The sequence below is a fragment of the Daphnia magna genome, linkage group LG9 (genome assembly GCF_020631705.1).
Source record: "Daphnia magna isolate NIES linkage group LG9, ASM2063170v1.1, whole genome shotgun sequence".
Taxonomy (NCBI): domain Eukaryota; kingdom Metazoa; phylum Arthropoda; class Branchiopoda; order Diplostraca; family Daphniidae; genus Daphnia; species Daphnia magna.
The window spans coordinates 10120467-10132320 of record NC_059190.1 but is presented as its reverse complement, the minus strand read 5'-3'; the positions used below and the strand labels follow the sequence as shown (position 1 = coordinate 10132320).

General features: G+C 45.0%; 1 protein-coding gene and 1 long non-coding RNA gene across 2 annotated transcripts; both read right to left on the bottom strand.

The window, feature by feature from the left end:
• Positions 1 to 810: 810 nt before the first annotated feature.
• On the bottom strand, positions 811 to 1237 carry LOC123475986. The gene is made up of 3 exons (XR_006651511.1): positions 1192 to 1237; positions 1051 to 1125; positions 811 to 984 (listed from the first exon to the last, which is right to left on the bottom strand). It is a non-coding gene; the product is annotated as an uncharacterized LOC123475986 (long non-coding RNA).
• Positions 1238 to 10516: 9279 nt separating this feature from the next.
• Positions 10517 to 11456, bottom strand: LOC123475717. Its single transcript, XM_045178711.1, has 2 exons — positions 10964 to 11456; positions 10517 to 10896 (listed from the first exon to the last, which is right to left on the bottom strand). The coding sequence occupies exons 1-2, from the start codon at positions 11454 to 11456 to the stop codon at positions 10517 to 10519; spliced, it is 873 nt and encodes a 290-aa protein (XP_045034646.1).
• Positions 11457 to 11854: the final 398 nt, after the last annotated feature.

Below are 11854 nucleotides of genomic sequence, written 5' to 3'. Positions count from 1 at the left end.
AAACCAGACCCGGCATAGCGGTAGCGTTTATCGATTACGCCAAACAGAATATTTGGTTTCCTAAACAGCTAACGGGAGGGCTAAGCTGACTTGGCCAGGATACATCACGTCTCCGTGGTCCATTTTTGCCGCCAGTAAGGCCAAGAACCGCTGAAAGGTCCCCAAATATTAAAGACGTTTATCGAGTACGTGAAACGAGCCTTATTACGTATACGCGCTGGAAGCCGCCGTATCGTCCCCCTGACGATTCACACGGGGCATGGGCGCATTGTATACGGTTGGGGTGCCAGGGCTTACAGGATGCTAGCCTTTAAAACATGCTTACATTTTTAGTTGTAGAATTCCTGAATGTAGGAAGGTGTAGTCGGCTCGTTGTGGAAGAGAACCGGAGCTGTTGGTGTCGTCTAATCAAGAATAGATTAGAGAGAGTTTAAAAAATATTCTTTGTATTTGAAAACAAAAAATATTGGCTGAGCAATTAAGGCCCATAGGGGAGAATCTAGAGATTCTCCGTTTAGGCTGTTTAAAAGTAGGTGTATATTCAACAAAAGTTGGTTCCGTGGCCGTCTGTTCGGCTGGCTTAATCTCAGGATGTTGGATTAAAGCGGTGGTTGGGACTTCAAGCAGTGGTAACTGAGTTTCGACAGGTTGGTTTGTCGTGTCTGATTCTTGGGTTCGTTCAGAGGCTGTAATATCAGCGACCTGTTTCAGTAGGGAGGCTGACGGGAGCCATAAGTAACGCCATTTCTTAGGCATCGTCCAACCACTAGGTAAGGGCGCACAATCATGGAAAGTTGCTTGGTTGTGATTGTCTCGTAGTAACTGATGTGATGCTCGTGAACGGCATTGAGATCCCAAACTATCTTAGGGCTACGGAGGCCACGTAAAATTTCGATAGGATTCATTACCTATGCTGTTGTCGACGTCAAAGTGTCGTGGTACACGGGCAAAGTTGATGTGTGACAGTGGAAATGTCCAATTGCACTAATAACAATAGCCATAGTAAAATAACAAGGCTTAAAGAGTCAATAGTTAAACAAGTTAACTTACAAGGGTGTTGACGTAAAAAGTGTCGTGGTACACAGGCAAAAATTGGTGTGTGACAGTGGAAAATGTCCAATTGCACTAATAACAATAGCCATAGTAAAATAACAAGGCTTAAAGAATCAATAGTTAAACGAGTTAACTTACAAGGGTAGTAGTTCAGGAGGATCCTTAGACTGTTCTTACGCTGGTGACGGCTGGCTGGAGACTGAATCCCGTATGCCGTTTGCCCGCTTTATATACCCCTGTCAGGGGGTGGAGCTAATATTGCTCTGTCAGGGGTTGGTACAGACCCCGGACAAGTGTAATTTGCTCTGTCCGGGGTTGGTACAGACCCCGGACAAGTGTTATTTTTAATTTTTTAATTTTTGCTCTGTCTGGGGTTGGTACAGACCCCAGACAAGTGTATATTTTGCTTTGTCTGGGGTTGGTACTGACCCCAGACAAGTGTATTTTGCTCTGTCCGGGGTTGGTACAGACCCCAGACACGTGTTATTTTAATTTTTTGCTCTGTCCGGGGTTGGTACGTACCCCAGACAAGTGTATTTTTCATTTTTTGCTCTGTCCGGGGTTGGTACAGACCCCAGACACGTGTTATTTTAGTTTTTTGCTCTGTCCGGGGTTGGTACGTACCCCAGACAAGTGTATTTTTCATTATTTTGCTCTGTCCGGGGTTGGTACAGACCCCGGACAAGTGTATTTTTCATTATTTTGCATTATTTTGCTCTGTCCGGGGTTGGTACAGACCCCAGACACGTGTTTTTTTTAATTTTTTGCTCTGTCCGGGGTTAGTACAGACCCCAGACAAGTGTATTTTTAATATTTTGCTCTGTCCGGGGTTGGTACAGACCCCGGACACGTGTTATTTTAATTTTTTGCTCTGTCCGGGGTTAGTACAGACCCCGGACAAGTGTATTTTTCATTATTTTGCATTATTTTGCTCTGTCCGGGGTTGGTACAGACCCCAGACAAGTGTATTTTTCATTATTTTGCATTATTTTGCTCTGTCCGGGGTTGGTACAGACCCCAGACACGTGTTATTTTAATTTTTTGCTCTGTCCGGGGTTAGTACAGACCCCAGACAAGTGTATTTTTTTGTTATTTTGCTCTGTCCGGGGTTGGTACAGACCCCGGACACGTGTTATTTTAATTTTTTGCTCTGTCCGGGGTTGGTACAGACCCCGGACAAGTGTATTTTTCATTATTTTGCATTATTTTGCTCTGTCCGGGGTTGGTACAGACCCCGGACAAGTGTATTTTTCATTATTTTGCATTATTTTGCCCTGTCCGATACCCCAGCCACACGTGTTATTTTAATTTTTGCTCTGTCCGGGGTTAGTACAGACCCCAGTCAAGTGTATTTTTATTATTTTGCTCTGTCCGGGGTTGGTACAGACCCTGGACACGTGTTATTTTAATTATTTGCTCTGTCCGGGGTTGGTACAGACCCCGGACAAGTGTACCTTTCACCACTTTGCATTGTTTTGCTCTGTCCGGGGTTGGTACAGACCCCGGACAAGTGTATTTTTCATTATTTTGCATTATTTTGCTCTGTCCGGGGTTGGTACAAACCCCAGACACGTGTTATTTTAATTTTTGCTCTGTCCGAGGTTAGTACAGACCCCAGACAAGTGTATTTTTTATTATTTTGCTCTGTCCGGGGTTGGTACAGACCCCGGACACGTGTTATTTTAATTTTTGCTCTGTCCGGGGTTGGTACAGACCCCGGACAAGTGTAGTTTTCATTATTTTGCATTATTTTGCTCTGTCCGGGGTTGGTACAGACCCCGGACAAGTGTATTTTTCATTATTTTGCATTATTTTGCTCTGTCCGGGGTTGGTACAGACCCCAGACACGTGTTATTTTTAATTTTTGCTCTGTCCGGGGTTAGTACAGACCCCAGACAAGTGTATTTTTTATTATTTTGCTCTGTCCGGGGTTGGTACATACCCCGGACACGTGTTATTTTAATTTTTGCTCTGTCCGGGGTTGGTACAGACCCCGGACAAGTGTATTTATCATTATTTTGCTCTGTCCGGGGTTGGTACAGACCCCGGACAAGTGTATTTTTCATTATTTTGCATAATTCTGCTCTGTCCGGGGTTGGTACAGACCCCAGACACGTGTTATCAATAAGCCGTATATAAGGGTAGACAATCCAGTGTCAAGATCAGTTCGTTTTCATCAGTTGCATTGGTAAGTCAAGCTTTCTCTGCTCTAAGTATTTGTTTTTTGTTAATTTATTATTATTGTTCTCTTTTTTTATTTTTCCATTCAGGATAGTATTTATCGGAGATGGCGGAAGGTGGAAATAATGATCCGGCTGATTTAGATGCCGTTAGCATTCAGAGCGATGCGTCAACCGAGATACTCTATATACCAGAGGGCCAGGTAGTTCCAGTTGTGGATTTAATTACTCCATCAACAACTCCTGATAGTAGTGTACATTTTGTATCACCATCCGGGGAGTTCTTGTTCTGATTTGATTGATTCCGATGGAGAGTCTATATGTGATCCCCCCATGTTGGATGAATCGGATTATAGTATGTCAATTCCTCCCCTTGGAATTCGTCTGAAGAGGATCAGATTGTGTATCGAAGGCCAATTTCACCCTCTACATCATTGTTTTCATTAAAGTCCTCGTATTCTGGATCGTTTACCGGATCGGAGCTGTCTTTAGAGAGCTCGGCTGTGTCAGAAGACCTTTTGTTTTGTTGTTCAGAAAGCTCACTGTGTAGTGATGATTCTTAATTTGGAAATAAATAAGATGTTTCATCCGGTGTCTTCTGGTTATCTTTCGTTTTATTCAAAAACGGATGATACCTCCGTTGGTTAAAAAACCTCCAAGTAGGTTGATATTCAATTATTTGAATGTTAATTACTAAGCCGGAGGGCTTAGGTGCTGAATTTGTAGTCATTTTAGTTCAGTTGTTAAGGTTAGGATACGGCCTGTTCTAAGTAGCCTAAATGGCTACAGATGGCAGGGGAAGGTAGTGCCAAAAGCATCGAGTCCTTCGCGAAAAGATGTTCCGTATCAAAGGAATTATTAATCATCCATGTTGTAGTATGTTAATCTCGGGAAAAACAAGTTTCCTCAATAACCAACCGTTCATTTTATTATCTGGTTGTAAGGAGACCATTTTGTCTCGGGACGAAATAAAATATTAGGTCTTAATTTATTCTGACCGTTTGGTATATATTTTTCCGTAAATGTAGGAAATTCAAAGGTTTAGGTGCGGCTAACTCATTGTTATTGAGACTAGGCCTCACTCATCTTCCATTCATCATCCCAATCACACGCACACCTCATCTCTTCCCAAAATCTTTTCGCTGTCTTTTTTTAAGATAATACAAATATGGAGCTATCCACATCGGATGAGGATATGCCTCAGCTTTTCTTTGAGGGCCGGGTATTCACGGAATCCCGCGATACTTTCGGTTCTCCAATTTGGATAGATCGGCTCGATCTCAATTGCTACGCACAGGGAGCCAGGGAACCCCAAGGGGTTCCTTGACTTGTAAAAGTCACAACGTCCTCCGGGATGCGCACTGCCGTCGCATCGAAGGTGTGTGCGGAGTGGCTCCCGGAGGGGAACATGATCATAGAGACCCGGTGGCAGCCGAAATACGTTATCTTCGGGTAAGGTATTTGGCCCGGGTTTTTTGCTGCGAGGAACGGTCAGCGGTAGGGTTGACGGCCTACCTCGGTGGGTTGGTTGACATCTACCGGCTACCCTGGACACCGAGGGCGCTAATGCGTAGTATGATGGACATGGCGGCCACCTGTGTGCGCACAGGTCGGATCTGGCCCCATGTCCTCCCTTGGGCAGACCCTGAGTCACCCGAGCGTGCCCTTCATTATGGGCGGCTTCGGGCCGCTCAAGGAAGACGGGACGCCCGTATCGCCATGCAAGGCCAATGGGAGCAACTTGGTAATGGTGCCCAGGTACCAGAACCAGTTGCTGGGTTCGACCCGGAGGTCTTTGCTATGGATGGTGCGGTGCCCCTGGTACCGGGCCCGGAGTTGGCCGAATTCATGGGTGAAGTGGCCCCAGTAGAATTGGATGAAGGGTTGCCGGTGCAAAATGCCCCGGTTCCCGATTTGGAAGGGTTCGGGGCGTGGGTGGAGGCAGTAATGCCGACCCCGCTCCCCAACCTGTGGATGTGGAACCCGAGGTTCTAGAGCAGATGGGGCCAGAAAGGAATCTGGCCATCCAGGAATTGGATGAAATGGATGCCTTTTTGGCGGAGTTGATGGGCCAATAAAGTGGCTGAGTTTTGATTTGATTTTTTTCATTATTCAAAAAACCAACAAAAAGACAAAAAAATATAAAAACAAAAATACAAAAAAACAGTTTATTACTAAACCTTTTTTAGGGCGGGTGGGTGGGGCCATTAACATCAGGCCAGGTCTCTTAAGACCATATTCACATTGAATACAAGTATATTTGGTGCAAAACATATGCAAGAGTACCAAACTTTAAATCCATACTTTGTTTATATGGGTCGTGACATTAGCCGAGTCAATTGTTATGCTCAGTATATGGAATATGAGTGGTTTGATCGGGGCTATGGGGGCAGATGCCCTAGCCTGAGATGGTTCCCGTTTTGAGGGTTTGGTAGTAATTAACTCATAATATGAGGTAACAAGTTTGTATTGCTGGCTAATTGTTTTGGAAATGGTCGGTTTTTCCGGTTTATCCGCCTCCGTGTATTCGTGTAGTTGATAATGTAATTGCCTTTATGACATAAGAGTAGCCCGCCTGGGTCATTCCCCGGGGCTGTGATAGGCAAAGCTGCCTACCACCGGGGGTATGCCTTTAGGTTAGGTGTTTTGTTCGTTATTTTGGCTTGTACGGCACAAGATCCCCTTACAGGGTTGGCTTTCAAGCGCATGCAAGATTAAAATTAAAAAGTAATTGATTTTATATGGATTTAGGTCAGGGCTGGCAGAAATAAACAAGTTTAAGAAAGAGCCGTGCTAGTTGTGTGTAATCCATGTGTGATGGAGAGACAGCGAAGAAAAAACCGCTTCACCCAGGGTGCAATGGACAAAGGCGTCGGGTCACAAGGGTCCCGCACAGGCGTACGCTTCCACCCCGGCAATGGTTTGTCTAGCTTGGCTGAAATCATCCATGCTGGGGTGGTGCTGGTCAGTCGGGTTCACGTGTAACCTTCGGACCCGTCCCGTATGCATAGACCGGGGCTGAGGTAATCACTTCCATCATAGGCTGTTGAGCAGTTGAAAGGTTACAACTGTTGGAGAGGGTAATCAGGATACCCGCTGGATTGGTTCGTCCAAGTAGTGGATTTTTATAGGAGAAAGGTTTGCCCCAACTCAGGGTGTACTCGCCCAACGGAGTGCGTAGGGTAACAAGGGCCCCGCACAGGCGTACGCTCCCACCCCCGCAGCGGTTAGTCTAGTTTGGCTGAGATCTTCCCCGCCGGGATGGTGCTGGTCAGTCGGGTTCCCGTGCACTCCCGCAGCCGTCCAGTACGACATTGACCGAGGCTGAGGTAGCCCTTCTTGCCATATATTGAGGAAAAGCAACCGCTTATTGGGGATACCCATGATATCCGTTGATTGATTTTTCCCAGTGATGGGTAGTTAGATGTGTAAGCCTCGGGGCAATACCATGTAATTATGGATTGAACCACAACCGTTCTGTTTAAGGTTGATTTTGGCATGAGAACCATTCGGATGATAGAGAGGGTATAACCGACCCTTCCGAAAATTATGTTGTGTTTGGTCGAGAATAATTGAACTGATTTGTTCGAGGGTTTTATCAGGGGTCGGGTTAGGTTAGGCTAGGTTCGGTTTGGTTAGGATAGTTAAGTTTTATAGGTTGTCAGGGATTGGGTTAGGTTAGGCCAGGTTAGGATTGGTTAGGCTCGTGGGTTTTTTTAGGTTGTCAGGGGAATGGGTTAGGTTAGGCCAGGTCAGGTTTAGTTAGGATATTAAGACCATTTTTTGGTGATAGTTAGGTTAAGTAAAGTAGGTTAATTTGTTAGGTTAAAGTGGGGTAGGTTTATTCCAGGTAGGTTAATTTTTAGGTTTATGTAGTGTAGGTTAATTATAGGTTTGTTCCAGGTAGGTTAATTTTAGGTTTATGTAGTGTAGGTTAATTATAGGTTTGTTCTTAGGGTAGGTTTTTTTTTCAGGATTATTTTTTAGGATAAGCAAAGTTAGGTTTAAGGTAGGTTTGATTATTTCGAACTCAGTCAATTGTTTTCATGTTCCAATTTGTTTATTATAAGTCCGAGTTGATAGGACACATTTCGTAGCATCGCGGGCAGAAAAAACTGGTACAATGCTTGTGGGTGTTGTTCCACCATTTTCAATGGTGGGTACCAATAGGGTTGGGCAACAGGCCAATTCGAGACAATTAATGTACATACATTTGTGGCGTCTAGGATTGTCGCGTTGGTTTTTTAACCATTCAACGTCGTCTTTGGATGGCCGTGTGGCGAGTTTGATAGATAGTGGTCCGTTGTTGGTTACGGGGTGCAGGACCTCGAACACAAGAGGCGAGAAGTAAATCGCTTTAAAGTCACATAAGTTCGCGGTAAATCCTATTGGTAGGTTAAACCAGTAAATGTAGTTTTGTGGTAGGGTTAATAATTTCATAGGATCCTGGTTCTGGTCCCCGGGTCGAATCGGATTTGTCTATATGCGATCCGTTTGATTGCGGTCCCGGAGAGACCCGCATGGTTATAGATAGAAATATCCAGTGTGATCCATGTGTCGTCACTCTTGAGTAGGTGTTGGAAGTGCTCCGGCAACCGGGAGTAATAACGGATCGGTTGGTTACCTAATTCCTCGTGGAGAGCGATTAGGTCGAGCCAAGCGAGGCCTGTTGCCAAGCCCTCTCTGTTGCATAATTGCGTGAGGTTTTCTTGTTGTAAGAGCACCTCAAGGTGTTTGTTGAATGGAAAAGACCTGGAACAGTCATAAGAAAAGGCAACCAAATGAGTTGGCTCAGTTTGGTGGTAGTATCCCTTGTGTTCAGTAGTTGGTGTTTATTTAATTATTAAGCTGCCCCCCGGTGACCCCTTTTAAGTCGATGAAGAACGTTTGGCCCTGGATGGTCAACAACCATATTACAATCAAACTAATTGGCACCGTAATAGGTAAGAAACCAGTGTGTGATTTTTTGTTGTTGTTGTTGTTGTTGTCTTTGCATTCTTCTGGTTGGTCCAGAAGAATGATGAGATGTCTTATTACCCGATTGGTATGTTTAGCACGGTGTTTTATTCAATGGAAAGGACTTGAGCAGACTTTTTCCAGGAAAGGACAACCAGTTTATTAGGAAGTGCAAGTGTTATACAGAACTTATTGTTGTGTTAAGGCTGAGAGTGCAGCCAGGTGTTTGGCTGTGGGCACCAAAGGCTCCAATAATTCAAAATCTTCACGGCCGATCGAGATCCAGTCATGGGATCCAGTTTGCGAGAGGAATTTGTAGATCGGCCTAAAGGGCCGGGATGATGCAGGTGCGATTCTGGAGAAGTGATACGCTGTATTTCCATTATACAAAAATGGTTCCGCGGTGTTTTGGTTGGGTAGGTGTTAACATATAGTATTCTTTAAGGGTTTTCCCTTCCGTCGAAGGTAGGTGTTGCCCCAGTCAAGGCTTCCCTGCCTGGATGTTAGTCCCCGATCCAGTATTCTTTGTACTGTGCCCGAGTTGGTGTTCCCTTGTCGGGTTTCGACGATGTGGGCCGCCCAGTCGAGATTGATATGTTGGGCCTGGTCTGGCATGTTGCTGGTTTGTGTTGGTGAATTCCAGCGTGGTGTAAGGGCTGTGGAGGCTTGGGTAGCTTCTGCCTGGTTGCGATGTATCGTGCTGGGTACTGGTGAGTCCCATGTTAGCCTGCGTCCCACCTGGGTAGGTGTTGAACGGTTTCTTGATTTGTCCAGAAAATCTGGAGTTAATGCTAGGTCCGTTAGTGAAGACGATTGCGGGACGCTTAGCTTGGAGTACCCGGAATGTGTTTCAGTTCTGGAAAGGTCCATTTTTACTGTAATGGTCCAGGATATAGTTGTAGAGGTTTTTTAGTTGGTACAACTTGTGTTTCCAGTTAGTGTATTTGTTGAATGTTGTAATGAGCCGGAATACGCTGTTGTTGGTTTGTCTCATAGGTTTAGTCAATGTTGGATTCTCGCGGAGGGCCTTACTATAACTACGTTTGAGTAGTTTTCTGTCGTATGTCATATTCTTGAAGTCGGTCATCATTTTTCGGGCGTGTTTTTGAATATATCAATTGTAGACGAGTTTCGTCGTAACCGTAAAAATTGGGAGTATGGTATGGCCGAAAGGACATGACTGGGGTGATTGGAGGCTGGGTGTAGATAGGCTCCTGAGGCCGTTTCCTTGGTAAAAGGTGATATCTCAAGTGTGTTGGTAGGTGATTTAAGGTGGATAGTGATATCCAAAAAATTGTCCGATTGGCTGGGCTGCGTGTGTGTATACGTTATATGTTCCGTAGTTATGGATTCGATTAATTCGGGAAGACTGTTTGGTTCAGTGTGATTTGAAATGATGAGAATGTCGTCTATGAATCTTAGGAAGGTGATAAGCCAACCCGGAGGTCGTTCGATTACTGGTCGGGTGAGGTGGAACATGTAGCAATTAGCGAAAAAGACCGAGATACAACACCCCATGGCTGTGCCCTTGATTTGGTGGAAGAAGCGTGTATCTTTGAAGTTAATGATAGAGTTGCACAAGACAGTGTTGAGAATTCTTTTGAATAGTGCTGGGTGGGGTGGTCGGAGTAGATTGTTTTGTTCCGCGACCTGTTGCAAGAATTCCAGGTTGCTGGTGTAGAATGAGGTTGCGGCCTCTATGCCAGGACCCCATGGTATGTTTGGGTATAGGCTGGTCACATCCATTGTGGTGATGAGTGTACCCTCAGGTAACTTTTGTTTAGGAAGTTTATCCACGAGGTCGCTAGTGTCAATTAGTGAACCCGGTATTCGGGGGAGGAGAGGTGCAGTAACCTCTGTTATCAGTTTGTCGAGTAGATAAGTTCCTGATGTGAAGGTAGCAACAATTGGTCGCCCAGGAAATGTTGCTTGTTTTGTTTATGTCTTTGTGGGTTTTGGGCAGAAAGTAAATATATATGCTCCACGTGTTTCGGTGGAGCGTATTGCTTCGTCCTCCATTGTTGTTATGTAACCATTAGCTAGTAGATTCTCAGAGAGAGTCTCACATAGGCAATGGATTCGTTGGAGGTGAGAGTGATACTCAGATAAGGTTAATTCCGTATACGTAGTTATGTCTGACAACTGTCTAGTTGCCTCCCTGTCGTAGGCGTCTGCTTCCCAGATTACTGTGTTCCGGCCTTTATCCGCTTTAAGGATGTGTAGTTTGGTTTCTGATTGAAGTTTCTCGATTGCTTCTATAATTGGTTGGGGAGTTCCCACATGTTCAGCACCGTTTGGTACGCTCATGATATTGTCCAGGATATCGATCACAGCTGGAATTTGTGTCCATGATCGGGTAGGGGGTCCCAAGTGCTCGGGAGGAACTTAGTTAGTCGTCCCTTCCTTGTATTCGTACTGGAGTTATCTCCAAAATGTAGGCTGATGTTGATTGCTCTAATTAGTTTGCTGACACCTTGGTTAAGGTTGCTGGAGTTGGCTTCTTTCGCTTCCGGACTAATGTCCGATGGTATGAAGTTAAGTCCGAGGCAGAGGGCCTCAATCTCTTCATCAGAGATATTGTAGTGAGATTGGTTTATAAGGACCTGGTTTCGGAGCATCCGATTTAATGCCTTAACGGTCGGGTAGATATGGGGTTTGTAGCCCGTGCTGACCCTTGTTATAAAATTACGGTACGGAATTTCAGTACCTATGGTGTAGGTAAAAAATTTTTTTATTTTTCTCAAACAATTACAAATTATTATTGAATTGAGTACGTTGCTGAACCGGTTGTTGCTGAACCGGTTGAGGTGAGGCATAGACTAAGCCTGTTGGTTGGTTGGCGATTGCCGGGTTCCAATAGCCCTGTGGGGCTGCCAGCTGCTGGTTGAGCTGTTGTGGGGCTGGGTTGATGGCTATAGTTGGTGTACCAATGGTTGGTTGATACATTGGTTGCTCAGCTTGACGCTGGTTCCGGCTGTAATCATCCGGGCGGCGATATGATTGTCTGTCATAGTCGTCGTCACGCCAGTTGTTACGTCGGAAATTCTGGTTCCGGAATTCCTGTTGTATTTTTTTGCTCACCACCGAAGTGATATTATCGAGCCCGTGGCTAATAGCCTTCTTGATGGTGTCTTGGGTAGTGACCAGTTGTTTGCTAGAATTAGCTAATTGTGTAGTCCAGACATCATGTTGGATGTGGGAGGATATGCCTGTTTTGAAATCATCCGATTCCACCAGTGTTTTGGCATCGATGCCGTCTTTAAACATAAGTAGTTTAGCTACTTCATCGGTGGTTTCATTAACCACGACTTTTTCCAAATGAGCCAGTCCTTGACCTCATCACGGGCGAGGTGGAATGGTGCGCAAGGATGGTAGACATGTTTGCCTTGGTTACCCAAGTCAAGTGTGTAGAAGGAGTGCGGTATAGATACCGATGATGTCCAATTAATGTCGAAAGAACGTATTCCATTTCAGTGCCATTGCCCCCGTTATCGGTGGCTGGGATGATGATGAAGCTTAGATTATATTCTTTGCCTTCAATTGTCACGTAGTCACGTGATACATGCATGGCCCTATGGGAATAGTTATAGTTATATTCCCGTACCAGACAAATGAGTATACATATAATTATGTATAGCTAAGTGGCAAGGTAGGTTCGCTTGCAC

Bases quoted from the DNA above. Each gene is read 5' to 3' on its own strand.
- LOC123475717 (XM_045178711.1), bottom strand. From the start codon at position 11,456: ATGTTTAAAGACGGCATCGATGCCAAAACACTGGTGGAATCGGATGAT. The intron at 10,897-10,963 runs GTACTCAATTCA...CCTACACCATAG, and splicing joins GCAACAACCGGTTCAGCAAC to GTACTGAAATTCCGTACCGT.